At 39.8% G+C, this 13371-nt stretch overlaps 1 protein-coding gene and 1 long non-coding RNA gene across 4 annotated transcripts in view; one reads left to right on the top strand and one right to left on the bottom strand.

Moving 5' to 3' along the window:
• LOC138730043 (uncharacterized) overlaps positions 1–1921 on the bottom strand; it is a 120893-nt gene extending 118972 nt beyond the window's left edge. Inside the window, exons 1-2 of one of the 2 annotated variants that reach the window (XR_011338990.1) lie at positions 1847–1921; positions 1431–1529 (exon numbers count right to left, since the gene is read on the bottom strand). This is a non-coding gene — a long non-coding RNA (uncharacterized lncRNA). Of the gene's footprint in view, positions 1–1430; positions 1790–1846 lie in introns of those variants that run through there. The other variant, XR_011338989.1, reaches the window with a different exon arrangement.
• An 849-nt stretch (positions 1922–2770) lies between these two features.
• On the top strand, positions 2771–10832 carry RER1 (retention in endoplasmic reticulum sorting receptor 1). 2 transcript variants are annotated; one of them, XM_069874582.1, is made up of 7 exons: positions 2771–2832; positions 6127–6212; positions 6770–6874; positions 8004–8103; positions 8565–8643; positions 8750–8885; positions 9754–10832. In XM_069874582.1, exons 2-7 carry the CDS (start codon positions 6132–6134, stop codon positions 9841–9843), a joined length of 591 nt encoding a protein of 196 aa, XP_069730683.1. In that variant the 5' UTR covers positions 2771–2832; positions 6127–6131; the 3' UTR covers positions 9844–10832. The 2 variants fall into 2 exon arrangements, with proteins under 2 accessions (XP_069730683.1, XP_069730682.1); XM_069874581.1 differs by lacking the exon at positions 2771–2832 and adding an exon at positions 5642–5843.
• Positions 10833–13371: the final 2539 nt, after the last annotated feature.

Below are 13371 nucleotides of genomic sequence, written 5' to 3'. Positions count from 1 at the left end.
CTTCCGTATTCCGTAGGCTTATGTTTTGCTGGAACTGTGCCTTGATTTTTATTGGACTTGAGTGCATACTGACCTATTTCCAGATCCGTCAGGAATGTACTGGTATAAACGGAATAAATACTGTGTACACAAACCCAACAGCTAACCGATCGCGTTGGTTTGTCAATTTTTCATTGACAACAACAGGCCATTAAAGCAGGTTGTGATACTGTTGATTATTTGCACTGAGTCAAAACTGGCTGCTGAAAAATGAGCATTATTGAAAATTCTGTATCCACTAAGTTCATGATTATTATTCTCAAAGTATATTATTATCACCTTTCTAATCTGAAATGAAAGATGTGACCATCCATATTATAAATTCTTTCAGAGAATGACAGAGCCATAGAAGACAAGATCTGAGGCAATACTGGGGGCAGGAAGGAGAATACTACTTATACTACCACCACTCAGGGGATCAGCTCTACAAGCAACATGTGCAAAAAGATTAAAACTGCAGAAGCATGTGGCTAAACCATTCCCCTGTAAGGTGTAGGTGCCAGACATGTCTTAGATCCTTCCCAGTACACTGGCTAGCAATTTTGTAATTCTAAGGTGACAGGCTTAAAAAGAATTTTTACCTACTATTTTGCCTGAGAAATGAAGTATTTATATGCTTTTCTTTTTTTATGTTAAGTTATATCATTTAGAAGCAGTATATGCTGAGTGAATGCTCACAATAAGCAGTTGTCTTATAAGTTTGTTTTCTGCATAAATACATAACATATAAGAGTGCATTAATAATAACAGTAGTAGTAATAATAATAATAATAATGCACACAATATAAACACTAATTCAATCAACAATATAATGTTGTCACTACTGTCAGGATTTATTTTTGGCCAAAGTATTTTGTCACTTTTGAGCCTGTATCCAGTGCAGACTTAAAAATAGTACTAGACGCTTACAGCCCTAGAGACAGACCAGTCCTGAACAAGTGTAAGCCTGGAGAATTCACTAATTCAGTTTCAAGATACTAGAGAGACACCCAGTGGTAGAGAACCCGTGTGCACACAATACAATGACTTCAATGACTCAAGGAGTGAGAAGCTAACACCATTTTTGTTTAGCAGTGTTTAGATTATCATGAAACAAATGCTCAACAGCACTTGTACATATTTTTATATAGTCTGTTTCCTTATCTAACACGTATTTACTATCTCGTCCTACTGATTTTAATTCCCGAATTTCTTATGTTTATGGAATAACTAGAAAAGATTTTTAAATTGTATTTAATAATTAAGTTTAGATTAACAGATTTGACCACTTTTCCTGATTAACAATTCCTTGTGTTTGAAAAATAAACAATTGTAGAGAGACTTTGATTTATGTCAACAGTTCAACTACTATTTTTTTTTAATAAAAGGGTATGTGACAGTTACAGGCTCACCTGCCAATGCTCAGCATTTAAATCCATTCTCCATAATTTCTCCGCTGACAAACTTGCCCTCACAGCAACTTCCACCTTTAAAGAACTGCTTGTCCTAAACTAGAAAATAAAACAATATTTCAAAACCCTTTTAAGCAAATATTGACATCTGTTCTCAACTCAAAGTTGAAACTTTCTCCTTTTTTTCTCCTTTATATGATTAAATTTTTATCTATGTATCATTACTACCTTCACATGCTTTAAAGTTTTGTAAGCCCCACTACCTCAGCACCTACACATTGACTGCAACTGAAGGGATTTATAAAGTATATACAAGGCAGAAATCCCCAATCCAATAAATCAATTTTTTTCCCCCTATTGGCTGTAACAGAACAGACTGGAACGCAGTTTTTAGAAGTCTAAGTCAAGGATCTGACCTCGCAGCAGCCTGTCAGCTCTGCAGCCGTGCGGGCTGCGATCCCTGACTGTCCTGTGCAAAAGGGCATCTCTTGGCCTTCGCGATGCCCTCGACACGGGTCGGAACTGGATCGCCTTTGAGGTCCCTTCTCGCACAAAACATCCTGTGGAAGCCAGGCTGTACGACACCTGGAGGGAATGGCTGATGGTACAGACCACGCAGCCCAGAGTGACCCGTGAGGGCACCCTGAACGAGGAGCAGCGCACGGCAGGGCTGGGCACCTCAGGGCCTCACCCCTAGCCCAGAGGAGACACGTCCTCGCCGCGGAGGCGAGGGAGCGGGCTGAGGTGGGAAAGGGAGGGAGATGATGGCGGGATGAGGAGAAATAGTGGGATGAGGAGAAATGGCGGGAAAGGGGGGAGACGATGGTGGGATGAGGGAGGGAAACGATGGCGGGATGAGGAGAAATGGCGAGAAAGGGGAGAGATGATGGCAGAAAGGAGGGAGATGATGGTGGGAAAGGGAGGGAGACAATGGTGGGATGAGGGAGGGAGACGAGGGCGGGATGAAGGAGGAAGATGAGGGCGGGATGAGGAGAAATAGCGGGAAATGGGGGTGATGATGGCAGGAAAGGGGAGAGACGATGGTGCGATGAGGAGACATGGCAGGAGTGGGGGGAGAGGAAGGGAAAGGGGGAGAGGCAGGGGAAAAGGGGAAAGGAAGGGGAAAGGAGGAGAGGAAGGGGAAAGAGAACGGAAAAGAAGGGAAAGGGAAGAGGAAGGGGAAAAGGAAGAGGAAGGGAAAAGGGAAGAGGAAAGGGAAGAGAATGGAAAGGGAAAGGAAGATAAGAGAAAAGGAAGAGGAAGGGGAAAGGGAAGAGAAAAGGGAAAGATAAGAGGAAGGGGCAGGGAAGAGGAGGGCGAGGCGGTCCCGCCGCCCCGGAGGCGGAAGCGCGGCCGGCGCCGCCATATTGGCCGGTCGGGGGCGGGGCGGCAGGACGCGGCCGTGAGTAGCGCGGGGCCGGGACGGCGGGTGAGGGGCCGGGGGCTGACGGGCCGCAGCCTTTGCGCTGCTCTCCTGGGCTGGGCCCGTCCTTCATCACACACTGGCTTGGGGCGAAAGGGACCTCGAAGCCCGCCCGGTTCCGTGAGCAGGGACGCCTCCCACTGGATCAGGGGCTCCAAGCCCCATCCAACCCGGCCTTAGGCACCTCCAGGGAGGGGGCGGCCACCGCTTCCCTGGGCCAGGGCCTCCCTTCCCTCACCGTGAGGAATTTCTCCCTAATATCCCATCTCCAGCCATAAGGAAGAATTTCACGGTGACAGTGAGGAGGCCCTGGCCCAGGCTGCCCAGAGCAGGGGTGGCTGCCCCATCCCTGGAGGGGTTCAAGGCCAGGTTGGATGGGGCTTGGAGCCTCTGATCCAGTGGGAGGTGTCCCTGCCCAGGGCAGGAGTGGGACTGGATGGGCTTTAAGTTCCCTTCCTACCCAAACTATTCTGTGACCTAAATCTTCCCCCTTCCAATTCAAAGCCATTCCCTGTTGTCCTGTCACTGTATGGCCTTGTAATAAATAATTTCCTCTCTGAGACAAGGTGACTTGTATGAGCAGTAATATTTTGTTTTGTTACGTGCTTCATTTGTATTTGAAATTTAAGAAAAACATATATTACATTCAGGGAGTTGTTGAAAGGTCTGCCGCTCTCTATGTGATGATGTGAGGCGTGTGGTCCTGTTACTGTAGCCTAGAGGAAAGGAGGCTGAGGGGAGACCTTCTCACTGCCTGCAGCTCCCTAAAAGGAGGTTGTGGTCAGGTAACAAGCGATAGGACAAAAACAAATAGCTTCAAGTTGCAGCAGGGCAGGTTCTAATTGGATGTTAGGAAAAATTTCTTCACTAAAAGGATTCTCAGGTGCTGGAACAGCTGCCCAGGGCAGTGGTTGAGTCGCCATCCCTAGAGGGATTTAAAAGATGGGTAGGTAAGGTGACGAGGTGCTCAAGGATATTTCGTAGTGGACAGGTATAGTTGGACCTGATAATCTTAAAGGTCCTTTCCAACCAAATGATTCTATGATTTTAAGAATTCAGTGGCGTTTGTAATGATATAGTTGTGGTAAAGAGCTCATTGAAGGTCATGCATTCGCCTACTTGGTGTTTTTCAGCAGAAGAAAACTTTTTAATATGGTTTCTTTTCAGTAGCAGTCTGTGTCCTGCTAGTAGCATGCTACTCAATTGTTATATAAGTCTTTGTATATCTTTCTGAGTATTTGTTTTCCTGAAATGGATGAAAGGTTATCATAACTCATTATGCTGAACAGTGGCTCTTATGTTATATTATGTTGTGAAAGAGGGATTGCTTCTATTTAGATTTAATTATTCTCCTAAATCAATGAGCTCTGACTTGCGTCCTTAACTCTGAACTGACCTCAAAGCAATGCCAGGCTGCTTCTCTTGATAATTGTCTAATTACAGATGTTCTTTCAGTAAAGTTTTAATGTGACAAGAAATAGTAAGTTAAATTCTAAGCTATGTCATGTGATGTACTTCAGTCTGTGCTGCTTAAACTGAGCTGATGAGAGGCTGCTTTTCAAGTGAAAGACTCGATGTTAGCTGGTTCTGTTCCGTCGTATGCTATGGAAGAGGTGTATGTGTGACAAACAACCATACATAAACACATAAAATGTAGGTTTTATACGAAGTGAAATACGTACTCCATCAGTAGCCTTACATATGTGATCCTTCACTTGGTCTCCATAGGTTACCATTTACATGGTTGTTATGTTAGGTCTCCTTATAGCCCGTATTTGCTATGGATGTATTTGTAAAATTAATGTTGAGAGTATGAGACTTCTTAAGGTTGTGATCTTTAGAGAACTGCTCTCTGATCGGTAGGTGGAGTATCTTTTTGTCATGGCTTTATAGTTCGGGACATTGCAAAAAACCCCAAAATAAAACACAAAACTGTGCTTAGTCAATAATGCTGAATAACAACTTCTGCAGTGCAGTGAATGGGGAGAATAATGATTACTTCCTTTTGCCTGGAATGAAGAAGTCCAGATTTATATTGCAGGAGTTACCATTTGATTTATTTTTTCATTTTAGCCATAGCTTGAATTAAACTGAAGTTCCTGAAGCCTCATAATGAATCCCCTTATACTTTGAAGTGTAACAGGACTCCTTTTTTCTACTCACTATTTATTCCATAGGAAGTAGTTTCAGATGTTTACAGAAGAAAATCTACAACTTTAAACTTCTGTGCCTGCCCAGCATGTCCTTGGTCTCAAATTATTTTTTTGCAGCAGTTGCTGTATTGCAGCATCTGAGGTGATTTCCTGATTTAGTAGCGTTTCACATATCTTTACTACCATCTGAGGCTCTCAAGATATTAATACAGGGCTGAAAGTACTCCCACTATCCCAGAGTTCTGTAGTCCCACCCACAGATGAGGAGTCCAGGAAGTAATGTCAGGGGTTGCTCTTGGTGATGTGGCAAAAATGTTTCTGTTCAGGATCCATTTTATTTTGTTTGGTTTATATCTTGAACTGCAAAGCTTTGTTAAGCTTAACTGAAAAGAAAAATGAAGGTCTTAAATTGGTAGCAAAAGTTTGTACTAAAAATAATTCTGTTGGTTGATTTTTTTTTTTTTTTTTACCCAAGTTCAGAATCCTGGCCTCTTTCCTGTGCAGTTTTACTCATGCATAAAACTTTTCTGTGACTTCTGAGCTCTTCGAGTTGGAGAGAGAGAGAGAGAGATAAACTCATTGAATAATTCTAGCAGCGGGTAGTGCTTTGGTTTAGGTACTTAAGCAGAGCTTTTTGTCTGTAACTGCTCGTGTACAGAGTCCTGAACTTAAACTTCTTTGTCCACTTACTCAGTATTTAAAACTCCTAAGCAGTTTTAAGGAAAATATTTATTTTGGTTTTGTTCTTTGCCCCTAGAAACTGAGATGACAGGAGGGTGGTGCTGCAATTCATATCTCAGTTCTTAGATGTTGTAACTCAGCTCCTGACTTCTCAAGGTGAACATACTAACAAAGCTCATTCCTACATAGGGACTTGGTTTTTCCCTCCCTAAAATGGGTTGGATCTTGTCTTGCCTTTGTGAAATATCCTGTTCTTTTACTCCAAAGAAAATTGTCGAGAAAGCAATGTCCTCTCTCTAAGAAAGCTTCACTAAAAATTATTTGTTTCAAGCAGGGCAATCATCTGTAAATGCTGGCTCAGATTCATGTACTGTAAAGCTTTAGTGAGCGTAGTGTTTTGTTTTAAATGTTACCTCTGTGTCATGTTTTGTTCCCACAGCAACCATGTCAGAAGGGGACAGTATTGGTGAGTCTGTTCATGGGAAGCCTTCCGTGGTCTATAGATTTTTCTCAAGACTTGGACAGGTTGGTTTTCCATAGAGTTTTTCTGACTCCGTTAGAAGCAGATCTCAATGCAGCTCCTTAAACTTACTACTTTTTGGATAAGTTGTTGAATTACTAAAATCTGTACAAAAGATTTCTATTGAAGGCTTTTAAAAATAGGTAAAAAATATAATACATAGCTTAAAGGAAAATTAAATGTGCTTATATGGGACATTGCACAGTGAGAATATATGTTGTTGGAGTAAAAAATGAGGAGTGACTTCAGATTTCACGTCAGATTTATCTTAAGGAAAGTAAACTTGCATAAAAAATTGAAAATTTAAATTTCCTTACGATGGACCAAACATTCTATGATTAGGAATTTTTTTTGCCTTTTTGAAAATAAAGAAATTTTCAAATGCTTGTAAGTAGTTTAGCTTAATTCAGTTTATTTCTAATAAAGAATACAAATGTTTCACATTGCTCTCCGTCCCAAAGTACTCTCACAAGTGCTTACCGTTTCTAATGCCATACTCTAATAAACTTTATTCGTTGTGCATCATGTATTTTACAGATGTACACTTTGTATTTCTTTCTAGATCTACCAGTCCTGGTTAGACAAATCTACTCCGTATACTGCAGTGCGATGGATTGTAACTTTGGGCCTGAGTTTTATCTACATGATTAGAGTTTATTTACTGCAGGTAAGATGACTGGATTTACTGCTGAAGTAGTTTTAGATATCTTTACTGTTCTATTTCTTTATGTTAAGGGAGTTTCTGAAGTCTGGTATTTCTTTGGAATTACGTACAGTATCGCTTATCACACTGCAGGTAACATCTTGTTGGTGTTCGAGCTCACTGCTTCAGAATGGAGAGTGTGTGAATGCTGGAGGGTGTTCATCTGATGGCCACAGAGAGTGGAAATATTCCATTAGTTCTGATGACAGCACATAATAAACCTCTGAAAACTCTGTTGCAATCAAGTTTTTACTCTCATTTTTAAAGCTGTGCGACGATGTGTTCAGGAGCCAGTGGTTACCTTCTGTCATACCAGCTATAAGGAATTGCTTTTTCAGCACTGTCACTGCAGGCCGGCAGCAGAGCGCTTCTCCCTCGCCACGTGCCTCTGCTCTACGCCAGCCCAGAATTCGGTCAAGAACTTGCAAATTCTTATTCCCCAAAACTGAAGATTACTGACTGAATGTGAAAGCCACGCAGGTGGCAATAATAGGAAGTTTTAAGAGACTGAAACTCAAAAAGATGTTTGAAATAGTGATGGTTTTATGCTGTTTGCTTCTTTTATGCTGCTTTTATGTTGCCTAAATCTTGAATAGAGAAACTCGATGCCTGAGAAAAGCTTTCATACTAAATCTGTCAGTACATGAGGGATTTGCACTAGTTCCAGGTTCTGAGGCTTGTTGTGATTAATCTGTTAGGGTTAAAGTAGTAGGTTACCTTAGAAAACATGTAGAATAAAAAGGCTGATAGATTATCTTGGTTTTAATCTTGCTTATTTGTATTGCAATATATTTGATCAGCATTTAAGTAGCTTTAAATGAAAACTATCACGTATATTATCTGCCAGTACACAAATAAAAGATTCGTGAAGGCGATTTTATCCTTCTGTAGAGTCAGAATGCTTCTTTTATGCAGTGAGCATTTTTAATTCCTTTTCAACAAGTCCACAAGATGTTTGTGTTAATGTGAGGATGTAGAAAAGCACTTCTCAAGTAAGCAAAAAACAGGTTGTTTGGTGTTGTTGAAAAATACACATGTGAAAATGTTTTTCAGGAAGACTTTAATCTTCGCTCTCTTTTCCTCCCTGCTTTAGGGTTGGTACATTGTGACATATGCCTTGGGAATCTACCATCTCAATCTCTTCATAGCTTTCTTGTCACCAAAGGTAGATCCCTCTTTAATGGAAGATTCAGGTATGATGAATAGTTCATTCTGTGATAGCTTTGAACTTAGTCAAACTTCAAGCTCTTTTTCTTTGATATAGTAAAGATGCACAATTTTAGCGTGATGTATTTTTAGACTTGTAAAAAATCTATACAACTTGACATCAGGAGTTACTATAAAATTTCTCTCTCTCTTTTTTCAGGACAATATTCCACATTGTATTAGTTTTCTGTGTTTTGAAGAAAGGTTTATGTGACTTAAGTTCTCCACAGAATAATTCAAGTGACCCAACGGTCATTTGTGTTGTTTTCTTTTGGGAAATCAATGTTAGGTTATATTAAAGCAGCCGCTGTAACTGGAAGCTGTGTGTAACTCTGGAAACTTCTCTTTTTTTCTAAAAGATAAAAAGTTTAAAAAATCTGGAGTCCAAATAGTGTGGAAAATAAGTGTGAGGGGGTTTGTAGTATGTGTTTCTTTTCTGTTTTTCCAGATGATGGTCCTTCCTTACCTACAAGGCAAAATGAAGAATTTCGGCCTTTCATTAGAAGGCTCCCAGAGTTCAAATTCTGGTGAGTGGATCCATCTGTCCATGTTCTGTTTGTGAAAGATATAAACATGTACAGTGAATTGGTGGTAGTTGGGGTTGAAGGATTAATTGTTGCCATTGTTTTTAAGGCACTCTGCCACTAAAGGAATCCTGGTCGCTATGACGTGTACATTCTTCGAGGCTTTCAACGTTCCTGTTTTCTGGCCAATCCTTGTAATGTACTTCATTATGCTGTTCTGTATCACAATGAAGAGGCAAATCAAGGTAACTTCCCAAGAACAGGCTTTTTTTGTGTCAGAACTCCCAGTATTGCTCCAAATTGTCTATCCAGTTGAGTGCTTGAGAGGTATTAAATGTATTGCATACAGGTTTTTTTACTAAAGGAACTTGAACAACTAACTTGAACATTGGTTCAAGTGGTGGATATTTGCATCTTTGAGCAAATGCTGGTAACTGGAAACAAAAGTACTTGGTAAAAGAAGTCTTCATACCCGCATTTAAAAAAACCTATGCTTGCTTTCAAAAGATTTTGATCTTAGAATTTATTATCTGTTTTTTATGCTGGATGAGTCTTATAATTTCTCATCCACTTCCTGTCTTCAGTTATCTATGGCTGTTTTTAATGAAGAGATCTTGTAGGTCTCTGACGGGTGAAAGGGGAAGTTCTGACAAGTTGCTATGAGAAAGTAGAGCTAGAGAAATGAGGAAGAACATACACACGTTGTTCAGACTGTTTTAAACAAATCAGTTATGGTTTGATAGCATTTTAAAAAGAGAACCAGTTCTTTACCTGAACACTCAGAATTTTGGATAGTTACAGTTATTCAAAGTTGTAAGTTAGAGATTAATGGGTAGTAAAGAATTAACACCTCTATGCTCTCCAGTCTCCTGTGATCCCCCACTCATAATCTTCACTCTACTGTGCAAGTTTTTGGATAAACCCAAATTTGAGATTTATAAGGTTGGGCTCATACCCCTATTTAGACATAAACTGGTGTCCGACTGTTTCATTACCTTCACAGTGCTGGAGAACTTTGTAAAGGACTTTGTCATTTATGACGTACATTATGAAATACTTTTAAAATATTATCTAAGTTTCTTGCCTCAAAAATTGTACCTTTTCTCTTTACAGCACATGATAAAGTACAGATATATACCCTTCACACACGGCAAGAGGAAATACAAAGGGAAAGAAGATGTGGGAAAGACCTTTGCAAGCTAGAAGATGCAATCAGCCTGTTGACCAATTACGCTTCTCACTAAAGGAATGGTTTTGAGCCATTGTAACAATGCCTTTTTTCTTCATAAAAAATGATTAACAGAGCGGTGACAAAGCAGTTGAATTTTCATTTTATGAGGATCTTGCTATTTCTATCTGAAATATCAGTTTCTTGAAGAAACTGGCATTCTAACCAAATTGCATTGAGTTTATCATCTTTTGTAAGAAGTTGGAGAAACTTTGGATCATCCCGTGGATTTGGGATAATGTATTTCTTTCAAGATCCATTGCACTGGAGGAATTAATGGCTTAGAGTTGGATATTTTACATAGTTCTCCTGGTCAACATCACCCTGAGGTGCTGTGCACACATGTGGAGGAAAAATAAGATGGCACACATGATGCTGTTTTCTGCTTCATGGCTGTGTGCTGTTTTCGTAGAGAAATTCAGTAGATCTAAATAGATGCAGAACTTAAGCCGGTTTCCTAAATGCATAGTGTTACTGAGTTATAACCAAACAAATATAGGTAGGAACAAGCAATCGGCTAAATTGTGGGGTTTGCAGTAGGGAAAAAAAAATACTTATCTAGCTTCTGAAGCAACTCATTTGTGTTGGGTTCTAATGCCAGTTTCACTGTTGCATCTCCCAGCAGATGCTAAAATTGGGCTCTTTCACAATGAATCCAGACTTTGTTAAAATTCTGTCAAATTCCTTTGAGGACCTGGAATTATAAAAATGTGTCTTTTGTTATTACTTGGAGTTTCTTTCAAACTTCATTGTGTCTTGGTTAATTTAAGCTGACTTCATGCAGCCCCTTCAGAATATACCCAAACTGGCCATGGCAGACAGACGATGTGGGTTTTTCATTTTCTATGGGGAAAAAATCAGATATAAATGACCTGCATGTAAACTTTTTTCATGTGATACAATTGCAGTTTTATTAAGTGACTTTTTAATTCCACAATTTATTAAAAGACAGTGTCCCCCTTTACTTGTTCTCTATCTTTATATACATATACCGATCTAACAGTATTTTTGGTTCCTTTCAATAATGGTTACCCTCAGTTTATCTTCATGCAATGCCTTTTTCAACTCTTCAGGGAGCATTCACTTGCAGAAAGTAGGGAAATAGTAGTTATTTGAAGAGTGTGAGTGGAGAATAGTGGCAGCTTCAACAGACATCTAATTGGAAAATGTATGTAGGAACCCTTCCCTCTGATTTTGTCAAGTGAAGTCATTGTAGAGCTCTGGAATTCAGCCTGCAGTAGTCCTGGGAAAATGAGAGGTAGTTTTAGTTCACATTGACCCATTGGGTTCTGTTTATTTGTGTGAGTTAGTTTTATTAGCAGCGTGGAAATAAATTATGTCGAACTTTAGAAGTATGGAAGCACAGTAGCCAGGAAGGGCCTTGTAAAAGTTCCAGTCATGGATGCTTGGAGTTCACTGCCTAAAAATCTGAAAGCCTTGACTTGAAGGAGCTGTGTTCAGGTTTGCTGTGGTTTCTGAGTAATATGAGTGAATAAGGGAGAAAAAGATGTTTATTATATTTACTAATATTAAAATTAGAACTGGGATGACTCCTACTAAACAACAGTGTGTTAATGACATCCACTGCAAATCAGACGATCTTACCTCCACTACATTTTGAATGTTGGTGGCAGCTTGGGGTGAATGCCTTATTGTTCCTGGGCAAGCAGGGATGCTCTGTGTTCAGTGGGATGAACAGTTTTTGAATATGGATTGTAGATGATGCTGGGACAACAGTAAAGTTCCCTCGTGAACTCACAGCATGGAACAGCCAGACAAGTTCAAGGGCATTTTGTTAAACTGCATCTATCACAAGTGCTAAAAATAAATTGCCCTTACAGAATGTATTAAAAGTATGGGTTGACAACTTCAGGGATGCTTCCAAGTCACTGATTGCCTCCTATTTGTTTTGTGCAACTAAATGCTTCTCTTTACTATTTTCATAGTAAGGGATTTCCTTAGGCACTTCTGTTTTGATTTGCAATAGTGACATTTTTCTTCCACTGCTGCCTTGACAGTTTTAAATGGGTGAGGAATGCCTGAAAGTGTTCTGGTGTCAAAAATGGATGGTATTGCAGCTCTGAACATCACTTTTGTACAGTAATGATGAAGCATTTGCATAGTTACCAGCAACTATTTTTTCTTCTATTTATAGATAGGATGAAAAGTTAAACTAATTTTAGTGAAGGTTTTGTAACACTTGGAGGTTTAATTGTTAACTAGCTAAACAGGGTCTGTGCGGTACAAATAACCTCCTTAAAGAAGTGCTTTTACTGTGGCACGCCCCCCCTGCTGTCCCCAGTCCATATTCAGTGCCATCTTTGAAGGATTCATTCAAACTGTAACTTGTGATCCACAGAGTGGATCACCTGGGCTTCTCCCAGTCTGTATGTAAGGAATACAAATAAACTAATCTTGTACAGTTTCTATCGTGCAAGAATGCCAAGATATGTCAACAACTAACACTCTTTTTCCATCCTGCTACGAATGCTTGTATAACTCAACTAACAACAAATTACGGGAATAAACCTTGATGAGGAGACGCTGCTCAATCCCTCCTCCTTTATATACCACAAAATACTGGCTTAGCTGCACCAGCCTCTGTTGCCATAAAGAGGGGAGGGTCTTGTGGCTGAAGTAGTCTTCTTCCCTGTCTGTGTTAGGCTACAGAAAACACCACACGGACAACACTTAACGCTGTGTTTTAACACTAGTGCTTTACAGTGGGACTTAGTTTCTATTAGTATATGTACTAGAGCTTTTTTGAAACAACACCGGGGCTTAGTTTCTATTAGCATATGTACTAAGGCTTTCTTAAAACAACATTCGTTACATTGCTATAGTCGAAATTTCTGGAATACTTGATGAAAAGTCTTGCTAATAGTGACAGAAAAACTCTGAGGTTGGAAGCAGAATGTTAACTGATCTGTGTGCAAATTAGTCTGCATTTTTATGGATTTGCATTTATTGCTTCTGTTGATCTAAGGGAAATTCAGTTTGTCAAATCAAGGGAACTTGCTTTGTTCTTAACCTTGTTATGAAAAGAGAACAACATACAATAGTTCTCATCAGAACCTCCACTGCAGACAACCAAGGATTTGTGTAGAGCTTTTGTCCTTTTCTCCTGAGGTCTACAGCATGGACTCATTATTATGTTCCAGGAGAAAAGCAGTCTTACAAATCACAGAATTTAATAATACCTTAAGCATACTATGAGAGGTTTAAAGACTCATTAGCCACACTTACCTTTAGAGAATGAGAATCTGATTTAAATGTTTCATTGTCCAAAGGGAAGAGAACTTAACGTTTGTGTTAAACACTTCTTCGAAAGACATGTTTTTAAGATGGTCAAGAACCATGCCAGAAGAAACACAAGGGTCGAGGCAGGCAGATTTATTCTGTGAAACAGGAACGAAGTGCCACCTTCTGCAGGCAGTTACCACTGTTATAACAGTCTTTATCTTGGACTGACTGAAGCTGTGTGACAACTTTACAAAGGGTAA

Source organism: Phaenicophaeus curvirostris, chromosome 22 (genome assembly GCF_032191515.1).
Source record: "Phaenicophaeus curvirostris isolate KB17595 chromosome 22, BPBGC_Pcur_1.0, whole genome shotgun sequence".
Classification (NCBI taxonomy): domain Eukaryota; kingdom Metazoa; phylum Chordata; class Aves; order Cuculiformes; family Cuculidae; genus Phaenicophaeus; species Phaenicophaeus curvirostris.
Note: the sequence above shows the minus strand (reverse complement) of the source record. Positions and strands in the feature narration are given on the sequence as shown.

Excerpts from the sequence above, each read along its gene's own strand:
- RER1 (XM_069874582.1), top strand. The coding sequence starts at position 6,132 with ATGTCAGAAGGGGACAGTATTGGTGAGTCTGTTCATGGGAAGCCTTCC. Across the intron at positions 6,875-8,003 it reads TTAGAGTTTATTTACTGCAG|GGTTGGTACATTGTGACATA; the intron begins GTAAGATGACTG and ends TCCCTGCTTTAG. Across the intron at positions 8,886-9,753 it reads CAATGAAGAGGCAAATCAAG|CACATGATAAAGTACAGATA; the intron begins GTAACTTCCCAA and ends TTCTCTTTACAG.